Source organism: Papaver somniferum, chromosome 7 (assembly GCF_003573695.1).
Source record: "Papaver somniferum cultivar HN1 chromosome 7, ASM357369v1, whole genome shotgun sequence".
In the NCBI taxonomy this organism is placed as follows: Eukaryota; Viridiplantae; Streptophyta; class Magnoliopsida; order Ranunculales; family Papaveraceae; genus Papaver; species Papaver somniferum.
In genome coordinates, this window is record NC_039364.1 from 246,987,643 (window position 1) to 246,999,256 (window position 11,614).

General features: G+C 37.1%; 1 protein-coding gene across 1 annotated transcript; it reads right to left on the minus strand.

Moving 5' to 3' along the window:
• Positions 1-3,356: 3,356 nt before the first annotated feature.
• Positions 3,357-9,864, minus strand: LOC113300065 (probable phospholipid-transporting ATPase 8). Its single transcript, XM_026549217.1, has 11 exons — positions 9,068-9,864; positions 6,983-8,334; positions 6,763-6,873; positions 6,391-6,667; positions 5,717-5,805; positions 5,374-5,482; positions 5,085-5,294; positions 4,838-4,963; positions 4,599-4,697; positions 4,326-4,517; positions 3,357-4,170 (listed from the first exon to the last, which is right to left on the minus strand). The coding sequence occupies exons 1-11, from the start codon at positions 9,449-9,451 to the stop codon at positions 3,577-3,579; spliced, it is 3,543 nt and encodes a 1,180-aa protein (XP_026405002.1). The 5' UTR covers positions 9,452-9,864; the 3' UTR covers positions 3,357-3,576.
• Positions 9,865-11,614: the final 1,750 nt, after the last annotated feature.

The following is an 11,614-nucleotide window of genomic DNA, read 5'->3' on the forward strand; positions in this document are numbered from 1 at the left end:
TCTCCGAATAGGCGGCTTCACCAGTAACAGTACAACAGAGGAAGTTTACTGTCACGAAGGATTAGTTTGCCCGAAATGCAAACTTCAAGTATTTATAGACAAGGAAGTTTGGACACCAAGGAATTTCCAAAACCGAAAATATTCTCAAAATATTCTATAATAATTTCCATATTCGGTTTTCATAATTCCTGAGAATGCTCTGCCAAAATAATGATCGAAAATCTCCTTGGAAAATCTTTAACTAGCAAATGCACATTACTAATTCTTATTTTCCATATATAATTAAAAACCCTAAATGAAAGATTCTTAACTTATTTAATTTCGATCCTGGGATTTACTTCCTTCTTAGCCGTTAAGGAATATCTTTGAACAATAAAAATATATGCATTACTGCACGTGTTCAAAGTGTGCCGACATCCTTTCTTTGTAATTCCTCTTTCATACTTACTCACTTGAAACCGATTACCACACATCCGAACAAGTTTAGAATTGGTTCATCTGACTTTCAAAAGCTATGCGATTGATTAAGAACTTCTCAATCACAAGTCATGGGTTTAACGGTTCTACCAAAACAAGTTTCGGTTCTACCTCCATGTGAGTATTGTGCATAGTCACACTAGCTTCCCAAAATTCGGTTGACTAGGTACTAGGATCGGTTCCCCACATATATATGGTATCTAACTAATATGTGTTGCACATGTCCATATGATCGGTTCCCCTTTGTCTAAAAACGTGTTGCACATGTCCATAGGATCGGTTCCCCTTTCTGCTATAAACCTTGATGCACCCTATACAAGGATCGATTCCCCTTTGTGACGTGTTGCACCTCTTTCTAGGATCGGTTCCCCTTTACTCAGTGTTAGGCCTTACAAACTACACAAACTCAATCATACCAACAGGTGATTACTTAAGATCGGTTTCACTAATAAAAGTCAGGCCTCGTGTGAATAGTTTTACCAAGAACACAAACAAGTCATGAGCGGTTATACTAATCACACATATTGGTCGTTCATAAGATATGCAATGAAGAACAGCCCCCAATAACGCCTGGCGATTTCCTTTTCGGTTCATAAACAAAGTTCATGAACTTACTTCCTTAAAACACATGTAACAACATTGTTTGCTAGGATGAAATACTCACCTCATACCCATACATAATCACAATAGCATTCATATGATTATGTTGATGTCTTATCTACAAAGTTTAATGGTTAAGCAATAAACCTCGTATTGAATTCCTTAATACTATGTCTATCTAGAGTGTTCATGCTTCGCAATTTTGTTTTCAATATGCACGACTTGAAAGATACGTTAGGGAATGAAACAGTTCAAGTCAAATATCACTAACCTCAAGTGGAAGGATGATGTTGTGGTTGTAGCTCCGTACTTCTTCACTTCTTCAAGTCTTCGCAAAACTTGTAATGTCTCATATCCTAATACTTTCAAGCTAACCTATACGAAGTTGACTCTAGTACATTTAATCAAGCGACTCTTAAATGAGTTTTGGTTCACTAAAATATGACAACCAAACTTGACATACCAACGCTTGGTGGGTTCAACCGAGCTATGCTCTAACAAATTATTGCACCACCAATTAAAAATCGCCCCACAGCTTCCTCTCCTCACGTGTTTTTTCGCGTCCAAATATCTGCTGGTTATTTGGTGCTCCGGTGACAATAAATTTTGTCGGTATTCGTTATTGTAATGTATTACCAATTGGAGGATGTTATTACGGGGTGATGTAATTGTCCGTATTTTGGTTTTTAATTTTTTGATCATCCTTGTGAATACTTTTTTATAGCGTGTTCAGTTCAAAGAATTGAAGGCTAGGTAATCCAATTCCCGAAAATTCATCGAGCAAGTTAGCTTCATGTAGTTAAGATTTTTGATTCCTGAAAATCCAATTCTTTAACAATGTGGAGTAATAAATTTCCACTGCATCGGTCTAGCAGTGCAATGGAATTTTGGATTCCCGCATAAAAGCGAAAAAGTAATTAAATTAAACATTTTTGGATTTGAATTCCACGGTTTATAAAGGGGATACCACTATTACTCTGGAGTGATACCATTTGATTTTGGACAAATAAATATCAACAGATCCTGACCATCGGATAGCTCAATTGGTATACCCCCGCTGATAGTGGTATGCCCTTTCAATTCATTCCAAGAGTTGATGAATAAACCATAGGAAATAAAGGTATATTTCAAGAGGTATATTTTGAGGAGTATTTAAATAATGTTCCCAAATGAAATTGGTAAATATTTATCAGAAATGTCTTTTTCTGTTTTGTCCACGGAAACTCACTGGACTGGACCCTCCAGACCCATACCTTTGTGTTGGGGGTTACTTCCTCAGCTTAGTTCTATCTCTATTTGTTCCGTCCATGATTTTTAATGAAGGCTATTATTGGGGCGTCACATTCCATTAGAGGGGCGTCACCTAATAGGACAAAAACGGGTCACCCATAACTAATATCAAAAACTCATTATTTAAAATAATTTTGTAATGACTAAACAACCCTTATTTAGTTAATTTTAATTTAATTTAATTAGATAAAAATTAAATTAATGAATTTTGTTGTATACTTGGTGAATTCTGGGACAAAGTTTTTGTGGGAAGAAAAACTGGCCGTAAAATAAACTTCTACGGTTGGAAATAATTCAAACCTGGACGTAAAATCACTTCTAGGGTTGGAAATAATCCAAACCTGGACGTAAAATCACTTCTACGGTTGGAATTAAAAGAAAACTAGACATAAAATCAAATTCTACGGTTGGAATTAAAAGGAACCTGGACGTAAAATGAGCTTCTACGGTTGGAACTAATTCAAACCTGGACGTAAAACTACATGCAAATAAAATTCTACGGATGGAATTAATCCAAACCGGGACGTAAAATCACTTCTACGGTTGGAAATAATTTAAACCTGGACGTAAAATCACTTTTACAGTTGGAATTAAAAAAAACTGGACGTAAAATCGGATTCTGCGGTTGGAATAAAAGAAACCTGGACGTAAAATGAGCTTCTATGGTTGGAACTAATCCAAACCTGGACGTAAAACTACATGAAAATAAAATTCTACGGTTGGAATTAATCCAAACCTGGACGTGAAATCACCTACGGTTTTTAAGTTTTTTATTTTAGTTAAAGGGTAATCTAGACATTTTGTATATGTGTTAGGATATCCCATAATCACTTTTTTGGACATTTAGAATCCAAATGAAGCCCCTCTATTAGAGTGACTCCCCAACAATAGCATTCTTTTTAATACTATGGCATTTTGGCTCAACAGTATCAACTCTCGGACACCTTCTTTTCTAACATGTAGATTATTCATTTAATCTCGGCAGCAACAGAAAAATGAAAGAAACTTTACATTCTACTATGTAACAAACAATATGATTACAGTATATACATTTTACAGCTGCTGCTTATCCCATCTTTTACATTATCTCCCAAAACCTACAATCAACATATCCTTCTAATATACACTTGCATGATGACGAAGATAATGAATAACGGATCTCTTTGTTAGCTATATAGATACAAAAATCGTGACTATAAAACAATGCCTTTAAGTTTCTCTACGTTGTGATATGTAACTCGGATGCCTGATTTTATCTTCAACTCTACTGCAGAGTCCTATTGCAGTTTGAGACTTGGATCTTTGTAACCGTGATCTCTGGATTATGTCGTGATACACTGGGAAAAAATTGCTTTGGAAAGCTTTGTAGATAAAATAAGGCAATAGAGCAGATACAACAACCATGAGGGTTAACAACCAGTAGAGAGGACTGGGGGCACAGGTTTCCTGTAGAACCTTATAAGCTGTTGTGGATACAGCCGGAGGGACTGAGCCGTAAAAGACCAAGAAGATATACCAGAAGGTGATGCTTCCCCAGATGAAAAAATGCTGGATCCAGGTGAAATAGTTTACAGAGAGCGCCATCTGGCAGTTCACTGTCCATACGACACACGTGTACATTGCGATTCCGAGCTCTTCAGCCCCTGCCACACGTCCATCTCCTCGGAACGCATGTTGAAGAATGGTATTAGTTACGAGGAAAAAGATGATAATGGAACTGCAAACCCCGTTAAGCATCCAGCCTAATATACGACGCCAGCTGAAAAGGATGTTTTGTACACCTTCTTGATGCAAAAGAGGATACTGCATAAGAAAAAGAGAAAGGAGTATACTAGGAAATGATCAAAAGTTCTCTTTTTCAACTTATGGAAAGAAATTACAACCAAGTTTGTAACTCAGCATAATCTGAGGTTTATGCCATCCTTGCAGGTAAGTTAATGTGATTTAAATTTATTTACCTTGAGGCATAGTCGTGCAGAAACATCCTGATCGAAAACACCAATAGCAACAACAGGGAGTGAAGTGAAGAAAACATTGTAGAATGACATGTACCAATCATTGTACGCAGGCTGACCAGAGAAAGAAGCAAAAGCTTCAAACAAAAATAATGTGAACCCGAATGCCAAGTTCTTGTAGAAAAAGTAGCATATCTGCACAAGGTTAGCATGGACGGTTAGAGAAACCTACAGTTAGACACACAACCTTTGACTTGGGAATTCATTTATTCATACCATCATAGCTATTCGCCTGTAACACCAATGGCCATGGACCAGCAACAAGCGCTCCAAAAACCGAAATTGAGCAATTGCAAAATCACTAGACATAACAGCCTGCAATCAAAGCTTACAACGGATCAAAATGGAAAATTAAGGAAGACCATTGTCAAATAACATAACAATCAAACATCAGAAAACTAATTGCATTTGTAGATATTGAGAAATACAAATATCGAAACAACAAAGACAGTAACCTGCATTCCCTCAGCGCCACTAATGCCAACTCCTATTTCAGCTTCTTGGAGCATGCCAACATCATTTGCACCATCACCAATGGCTAGTGTGGTTTTACCAGTTCCTACTTTCACCAGTCTCGTGACCTGCAAATTCTTAACGGCTTAGTAAAATGTGTTGGCGCAAATAATAATGGATGTCCTTTACAAGAACAAAAGGTTCGACTTATGTAATAGAATGATGCAAATAATTGGATAATGCACTTACAAGAGCCTTCTGTTTTGGCAAAGAACGGCAACAAATAACTGATGCACAACTAAGTGCAAGCTCCAGAAACAAGCTCTCCAGATTCCTTGTAAGAGCAAAATCCAAGGATTTGCCATCAATAATTAAAGCTGATGGAATGGAACTTTCTTTTGCTGAAATAACTTGAGAATTTCCTTCGTGTAATTGTCTGGTTACGCTCTCAAGAGAAGCCTAAAAAGTTTCAAAAATTCAGGTGCACAAACTAAAAGATTGTTTCCTAGCTTCCTCTATAATTTTAGCATCTGCATACCTTTACAAGAGCCTCTTTGTCCCCTTGTTTCTCCAATGCACTGATTTCAGGTGTATCTAGCGTGATCACAATCTGCTGCATCTCCTCCCTCAGCAAGCTACATGCATACCTGTGGGATATCTTTTCAGTTACAACATAAAACTCAAAGAAAGAACACTGGGACTCAAATATATGTTACATGCATATAGCGAAGACCGATAGCTGTTATGGTGAGGATATGATGTCTGCTCCTAAGAAGTATCTAACATGGATATTTCAACAATACAGTACCGAATCTGTATGATCTGGGTACATATCTACACAACATTAAATTGATATGTAAAGTGATTTTAATACACCATACCCGATATTGACTGCAGTTTCTAACTTGTCACCAGTTAAAACCCATATCTTGATTCCAGCCTGGGCAAGCTTGTCGATGCACTCGGGAACCTACATATAAGACTGTAATCAGTTCGATAGCATACCCATTACGTCTGTTACAAAGGGGAATTCTGGTCACAATGTGCTTGTGCACTGAAGTGTCACTTGCAAGTTTTCCAATTTTATTGTCTAAGACAACTTTTCCCACCACTCCAGGAGTCGACATTAGAACAAGAAATGGGGTTATTATATTTGACTTATCCTTTTCTATAAGAGCAGTAAAAAGTCTTCATATAGAGGGTTCTTGATCTATGACTTCTATTTTTGGAAATTTATAAAGTGCTTCTAAAAGCCCTGATCATGAACCTGCAAACAGCTCAAATGTGCATCCAAGGGAATCTTAAGCTTCCTATTGTTAGCAAAAATCGCAATATTAGATCATTTTTGACCGATCCATATGGATCGATGTAGCATATGATGGCATATAAGAGACAATCAACTTAGAAGTTAGAATGCCGACAAGTAATATGCAATCGGACCAGCCAGATATGTAGGATTGGATGGAAACAGTCCCTTGCAAGACACATTGATCCCCAACATTGGAGCTCCAAGTTAGATGAAAGAGGAGCTAATGGAAGTTAGTTTGATCATTACCCCCTTCTGTAATTTATCCTCAACAGCTGTGGCTCCAAGAAGCATCAAATCCCTCTCGATCTTAATAGCTGCAGCATCTACCAGTGCTTCTCGATCTACAGATAAAGAATTTTTGGCCTTGAGAAATTCCAGTTGCCATGTTTTGTGCTCTTCTTCACCGATCACACGATATGCAACTACCAAGGTTCGCAAACCAGCCTTGGCATAACTCTTGATGTGCTCCTTGGTCTTAGCAACAAACTGTTGCCCATCCTCAAAAATCCTATCAAACATTATGCTGAAAGAACAAGAAAAAAAATGATATAATTACAATTTTTGACATACCAAAGTTGGTGCCCACTGCCAATAACAAGAAGAGCATATGGCTCAGACCTGTCTGCCCCCTTGCAGAGGAGTAATACTTGACCTTCTTCATCTTTCACAATCACAGACATTCGCTTACGAGAACTACTAAACTCGATAACATGAAGCAGCTTAAATGATCTGAAATTGAGAAATTAAATCACACATAAGATACAACAACGGCGTCCACAAAATAATACAGATGCATTACAAAAGAACGCGGTATAAAACTTCTCAAAAGGGAGTCCACCTGTCAACTATCTTTCCAGTCTGAGGATCTAACTCATGCAATGAGATGCTTGTCTGAGTCCTTTTGTAGAATTCAAACCCAAGTTCCCGTGCAGCAACCACAAAAGCCGCTTCATCTGGAGACTCGGCCTCATAAGAAATTTCACCTGTTTCCTTATTTACATCAGGAATCGCTGTATGGCAGATTGCTAAAATGCGAAGGAAGTTCCGGATGGCATCTGCACAAGGCTGCTTAACCCACTGTCCATTCATGATACGCTCGTCTTTGAAGTTGAAGCCTTTCACTGGAAATTTTGAGCCACCATCATGGTTCTCCAAATCAAATGATGGATCACCAAGTTTAGGTGAGTCATCCATTTTTTTCCTTGCTACAGCTCTCTCTACTTCTGTCAAACCATGACCATAAGCAGTACCAGCTATGGAACATTTAACAAATTCCATTGAGTTGCACGTCAGAGTGCCTGTTTTATCCGATAGAACAGTATCAACCTGACCAAGTTCCTCATTCAAATTTGACGTGCGGGCATGTGCTGGACTATCTGTTTCCTCATGATACATATCCTGATCCTGGTTAATAAATATACTCTGTAAAACCTTCACTACTTCTATGGATACATACAAGGATATAGGTATCAAATAACCATATAACATTAGGCCCGTAAGGAAATGAAGACCTGCTGCTAAAGTTGCTCGCCTTGGGTCAAAATACACAGTGGTATCTTCCGGTCTAAGATACCACCTTTTAATCTTTCCACCTTCAATATCCTCCCTTGTTGTGACACCAAAGAATATGGATCCAATAGAAGATATCAAAATTAGGGTACTGAAAAGTATGTATATTATCTTATCCATTTTCCTCTCGACCTTACTTCTCTTAGAAGGAGGTTCTGTAGCATTCTGCATCACCTTCGTGTCATGACCCGTAAAAACCACCACTCCATAGACATATTCAGAATTTCGAAGCTTTGAATCTCTTAAAAGAATCTGCTGTGGTGAAAGAGGGTACTGCTTGCCATCATAATACAAGCTTCCAACAAAAGAATACAGATTTTCATTTGGATCCTCACATTTGATCAGTGCCTTAAATTTCTTAAAGGAGTACTCATCTCTCAGGGAAGAAGTCTCACCCAAAGATTGCTTAGCTTTCAAGTTTGTCTCACCATCAAGATTCATTGTCTCAACAAAACAAATCCCATCCTCATAACTAGATGAAAGCAGTAGAAGATCAGCAGGAAAGAATTCATCTTTTTCAATTTTAACAAGATCTCCTACTCGTAATTTCTTCCATTTGGTTTCATGAAAAGTATGATCAGCACCATAAGATTTGACCTTTCGATTATTAGCTTCTATATCCTGAAAGCATTACAGAGTGGAGTATCCATACATTACTAAACAAGTAAAGATGCAGTAATTCCATATTTGCAGAATGTCAAAGCAAACAAGAAAATACTGGAAACAAGCAAAGATGTTAGCACATGAAATTTTGTGTCCTTGCTAGGTCTTCATTACCGATCCTTATACATCAGCTTTCTCTAAATTTCCAACAATGATACACAAGCAGGCATCGAGAACTTATATAGTGATTTACCGTACAAGTGTACAACTATATAAGAATTGAGAAAATTGAGCGTCCAGAGCTACCTACCAAACCCATGCACAAAATTAGGGAAAAATCTAAAATATCAATTGACCACAGGACCACACTGCTGTTTCTATTGGAAATTGAGAAAGAACCAAGAAAGTCTCTGAGGTCCAATTGATAGCAAAGCTGCACCCATATTTCCCCTGTAACAACATAATCACATATGTGTGCTACACATAACTAGCAGCTATCATATAATCTTGATTTCAATCTTCATAATATATCTAGGTTACATGTCAATTTGTTGTTATTCTATAATGATACTAGCAATCATGTCTAGCCAATTGAACATCTTCAGACTTGTAATCTGTTTCAAATCATATCGTCATGATCATGTTTGGATTCTAATTTTCAAAAATTCAAATGGCTGATTGATAAAACAAACATTTATAGAAAAAAAATCCTTAAAACACCCAAAATAAAAGCGACAAATGAATTAGCTACCTGATTTCGACGCCTACAATCTTCGACACCTTCTTTAGCCATAGTAGCTCCAATAACAACGACCAAAGGAAAGAGAATACTACCAGCTGTATAAGGTGCTAATGGAGTAAATGAAACACAAGCTACAACAAGAAAATATATATTTGCAACTCTCCTGAACTGTTCAAACAAAGATTTAGGTATAAAATTAACCAGTGTATATTTAGTAGTAGATACATAATTACCCTTATAATTAAGCTGACTAGCTTCTATATTATCAGCATCATTGCAATATGCAACTCTCGAATAACCTTCTTCCCCTATTTGTTTATGATCATCTTTAAACACTGAACCCATACAAGAAAATGAGTACAGTTTACTAAATCTTATCCCTCTCCGCAGCATCGTAAAACTTTAACAAAAATCTCAATTTCGCACTCTCATTATTGATTATTATTATTCAGTTGATACCCAATTTGTTTTTGGTTTCGAAACTAATTTCACCCACCAAGACTTTAGTTTCCCACCAAATGTACAACAACATATACAGACAAGACACTGATGTGAACTTGAAACAAGAAAACTATCAACTAGCTCTAGCTGCAGCTCTCATTGTAATCAACTAAAAACACCCAAGAAATGTTTTCCAAGTAAGTTGAAAAGAAGAATTTCTAAGAAATTACAAGACAGAAGATCACTAGTGTTTCTTTGTGATTCTTTTCGTTAAGTCCAAGTTGAAATGATTTCTTTCTTCATAGAAAGAAAAAAAAAAGAAAAAAACAGAGATTGGTAGAGAGAGAAAGTAGTAAGAGAGAGAGAGAGAGAGAGGAATTTTGAATGTTGTGTATGGGGTTTCGTATCTGCATCTAGTTTTTGCTGTTTCTCAAAGCAAAATTCAATTCTAGGTCTTAGTCAATAGTTACCAATTTTCTTTTCTGTTTCTTTTCGCGACGTTTCGTGTGATAGGTGTACCAAATTATAAGAGACCCTGACGTATTGAATATTTTTCTTACACCAAATCATAAAACTAACACGTAATAATCATTTGGTTTAGTGGTCAATGCCCGTTGAATACGTAGAGTAATGAGACACGTCATTGCTTTCATGTTACCGACAGTTAAAATGAGAATCTTTTTGTTATTGTTTATCCGACTGTTGATTATTACGTATTATCTATCTGTCCCGAAATATACGGTGTCGGATTGGATAATTAGGGAAAATAACGTCAGGGTCATGTAAGAACCGTTGGATTCGTTGTATTTTTAGGGTTGTTCTTTTGGCGAAGTCAAGTGCAGGTCAGGACGGAAGAATCAAGTGTGGGACCATATAGTTGGTTGTAAAATAAGGTTGTGTTTGTTAAATATATACAGGAAAGGGACTAGTTGTTGGACAACTCCTTTCTTTCCTTGAGAGGTGGTGGTGATGGTGGTGGTGTGGGGAAGATGATGATATATGATGGGATGGGAATTCGATAAAAAAACCATCGCGATACCATAACTAAAATAGTAAAATATATACATGTGGTATCATAGAGGCGTTGTTAAGAAAACCTATACGGTCACTGCGTGCTTTTGTTTCTTCAAATTTTCTCGTCAATAAGGCCTATTACCTTGCATATGTCAAGCAACTGATTTTGCCACTTTAGCATCCATTATGGATATGCCAAAATGCCAAACATATTTGTCTATGTGCCAGGAATAGCAGTTAGGCATATAGGACGGAGTTTCAAATGAGCAATAGAGTGTCCACCGTTAGATGGTCAAAATATCGCTCGTTGGTCATTCCAGCGCTAGTCTTCCTATCGCTCGCTGAGTTGATCATCGCTCATCAGTTCCTCGTCCAACGGCTACAATTTCCCACGTCTATAAATACCCAATTTCAAACTCATTTCAACCCACACCAGAATTTCTCAATCTCCAACTCTTTTCATCACTCTTCCAATTCCTCAAAGAGCATGGTTGATAATATGAGCATGGTTGAGTTCGTAGCAAACCAACATGCTGCCGAAAATCAAAGAGTTGTTAATGGTGCCAGTGTGTGAAGTCGAATTAGGAAGTGATTACTAAAAAAATTACTACTGAGGAAGATGAATGTATTTGCAGGAATTTTGCATATTTTACTGAGACTTTATTCACAGATGAATTCAGTCTCCAAACATTTTGAGAAAGGATTTTTGGAAAAATTGAAGAACAAACAATGAACCCCAACAATCAGTGATTTTTCAAGGTTGAGTCATTGCTTCACTGTAATCAATAAGGAAGTTATTAGGTAAGGAAGTTATTAGGTATGTTGTTTTATCCGACTGTAAACAATGAACCCCAACAATCGTGATGTTTCAGGGTTGAGTCATCGCTCCACGACATAGGAATAAGCCTAATAATAGAAGTTTCTTGACCCGAGCCATCATATGTTGACCATTCTGGTTCCTTCTGACTTCACCATTTTTGGTGATTTTTGTTCTCCATCTTCTGGCGGATCGTCACTTCTTTTTCTCGATTCGATCGGTCTCTTCTGTATGATTTTTTTCTTCTTCCTTATTTTTTCGTTTTTTTTTTTTTTTTTTTTTTT

Excerpts from the sequence above, each read along its gene's own strand:
- LOC113300065 (XM_026549217.1), bottom strand. The coding sequence starts at position 9,451 with ATGCTGCGGAGAGGGATAAGATTTAGTAAACTGTACTCATTTTCTTGT. Across the intron at positions 4,698-4,837 it reads GTGGCGCTGAGGGAATGCAG|GCTGTTATGTCTAGTGATTT; the intron begins GTTACTGTCTTT and ends CTTTGATTGCAG. Across the intron at positions 4,518-4,598 it reads ACAGGCGAATAGCTATGATG|ATATGCTACTTTTTCTACAA; the intron begins GTATGAATAAAT and ends AACCTTGTGCAG.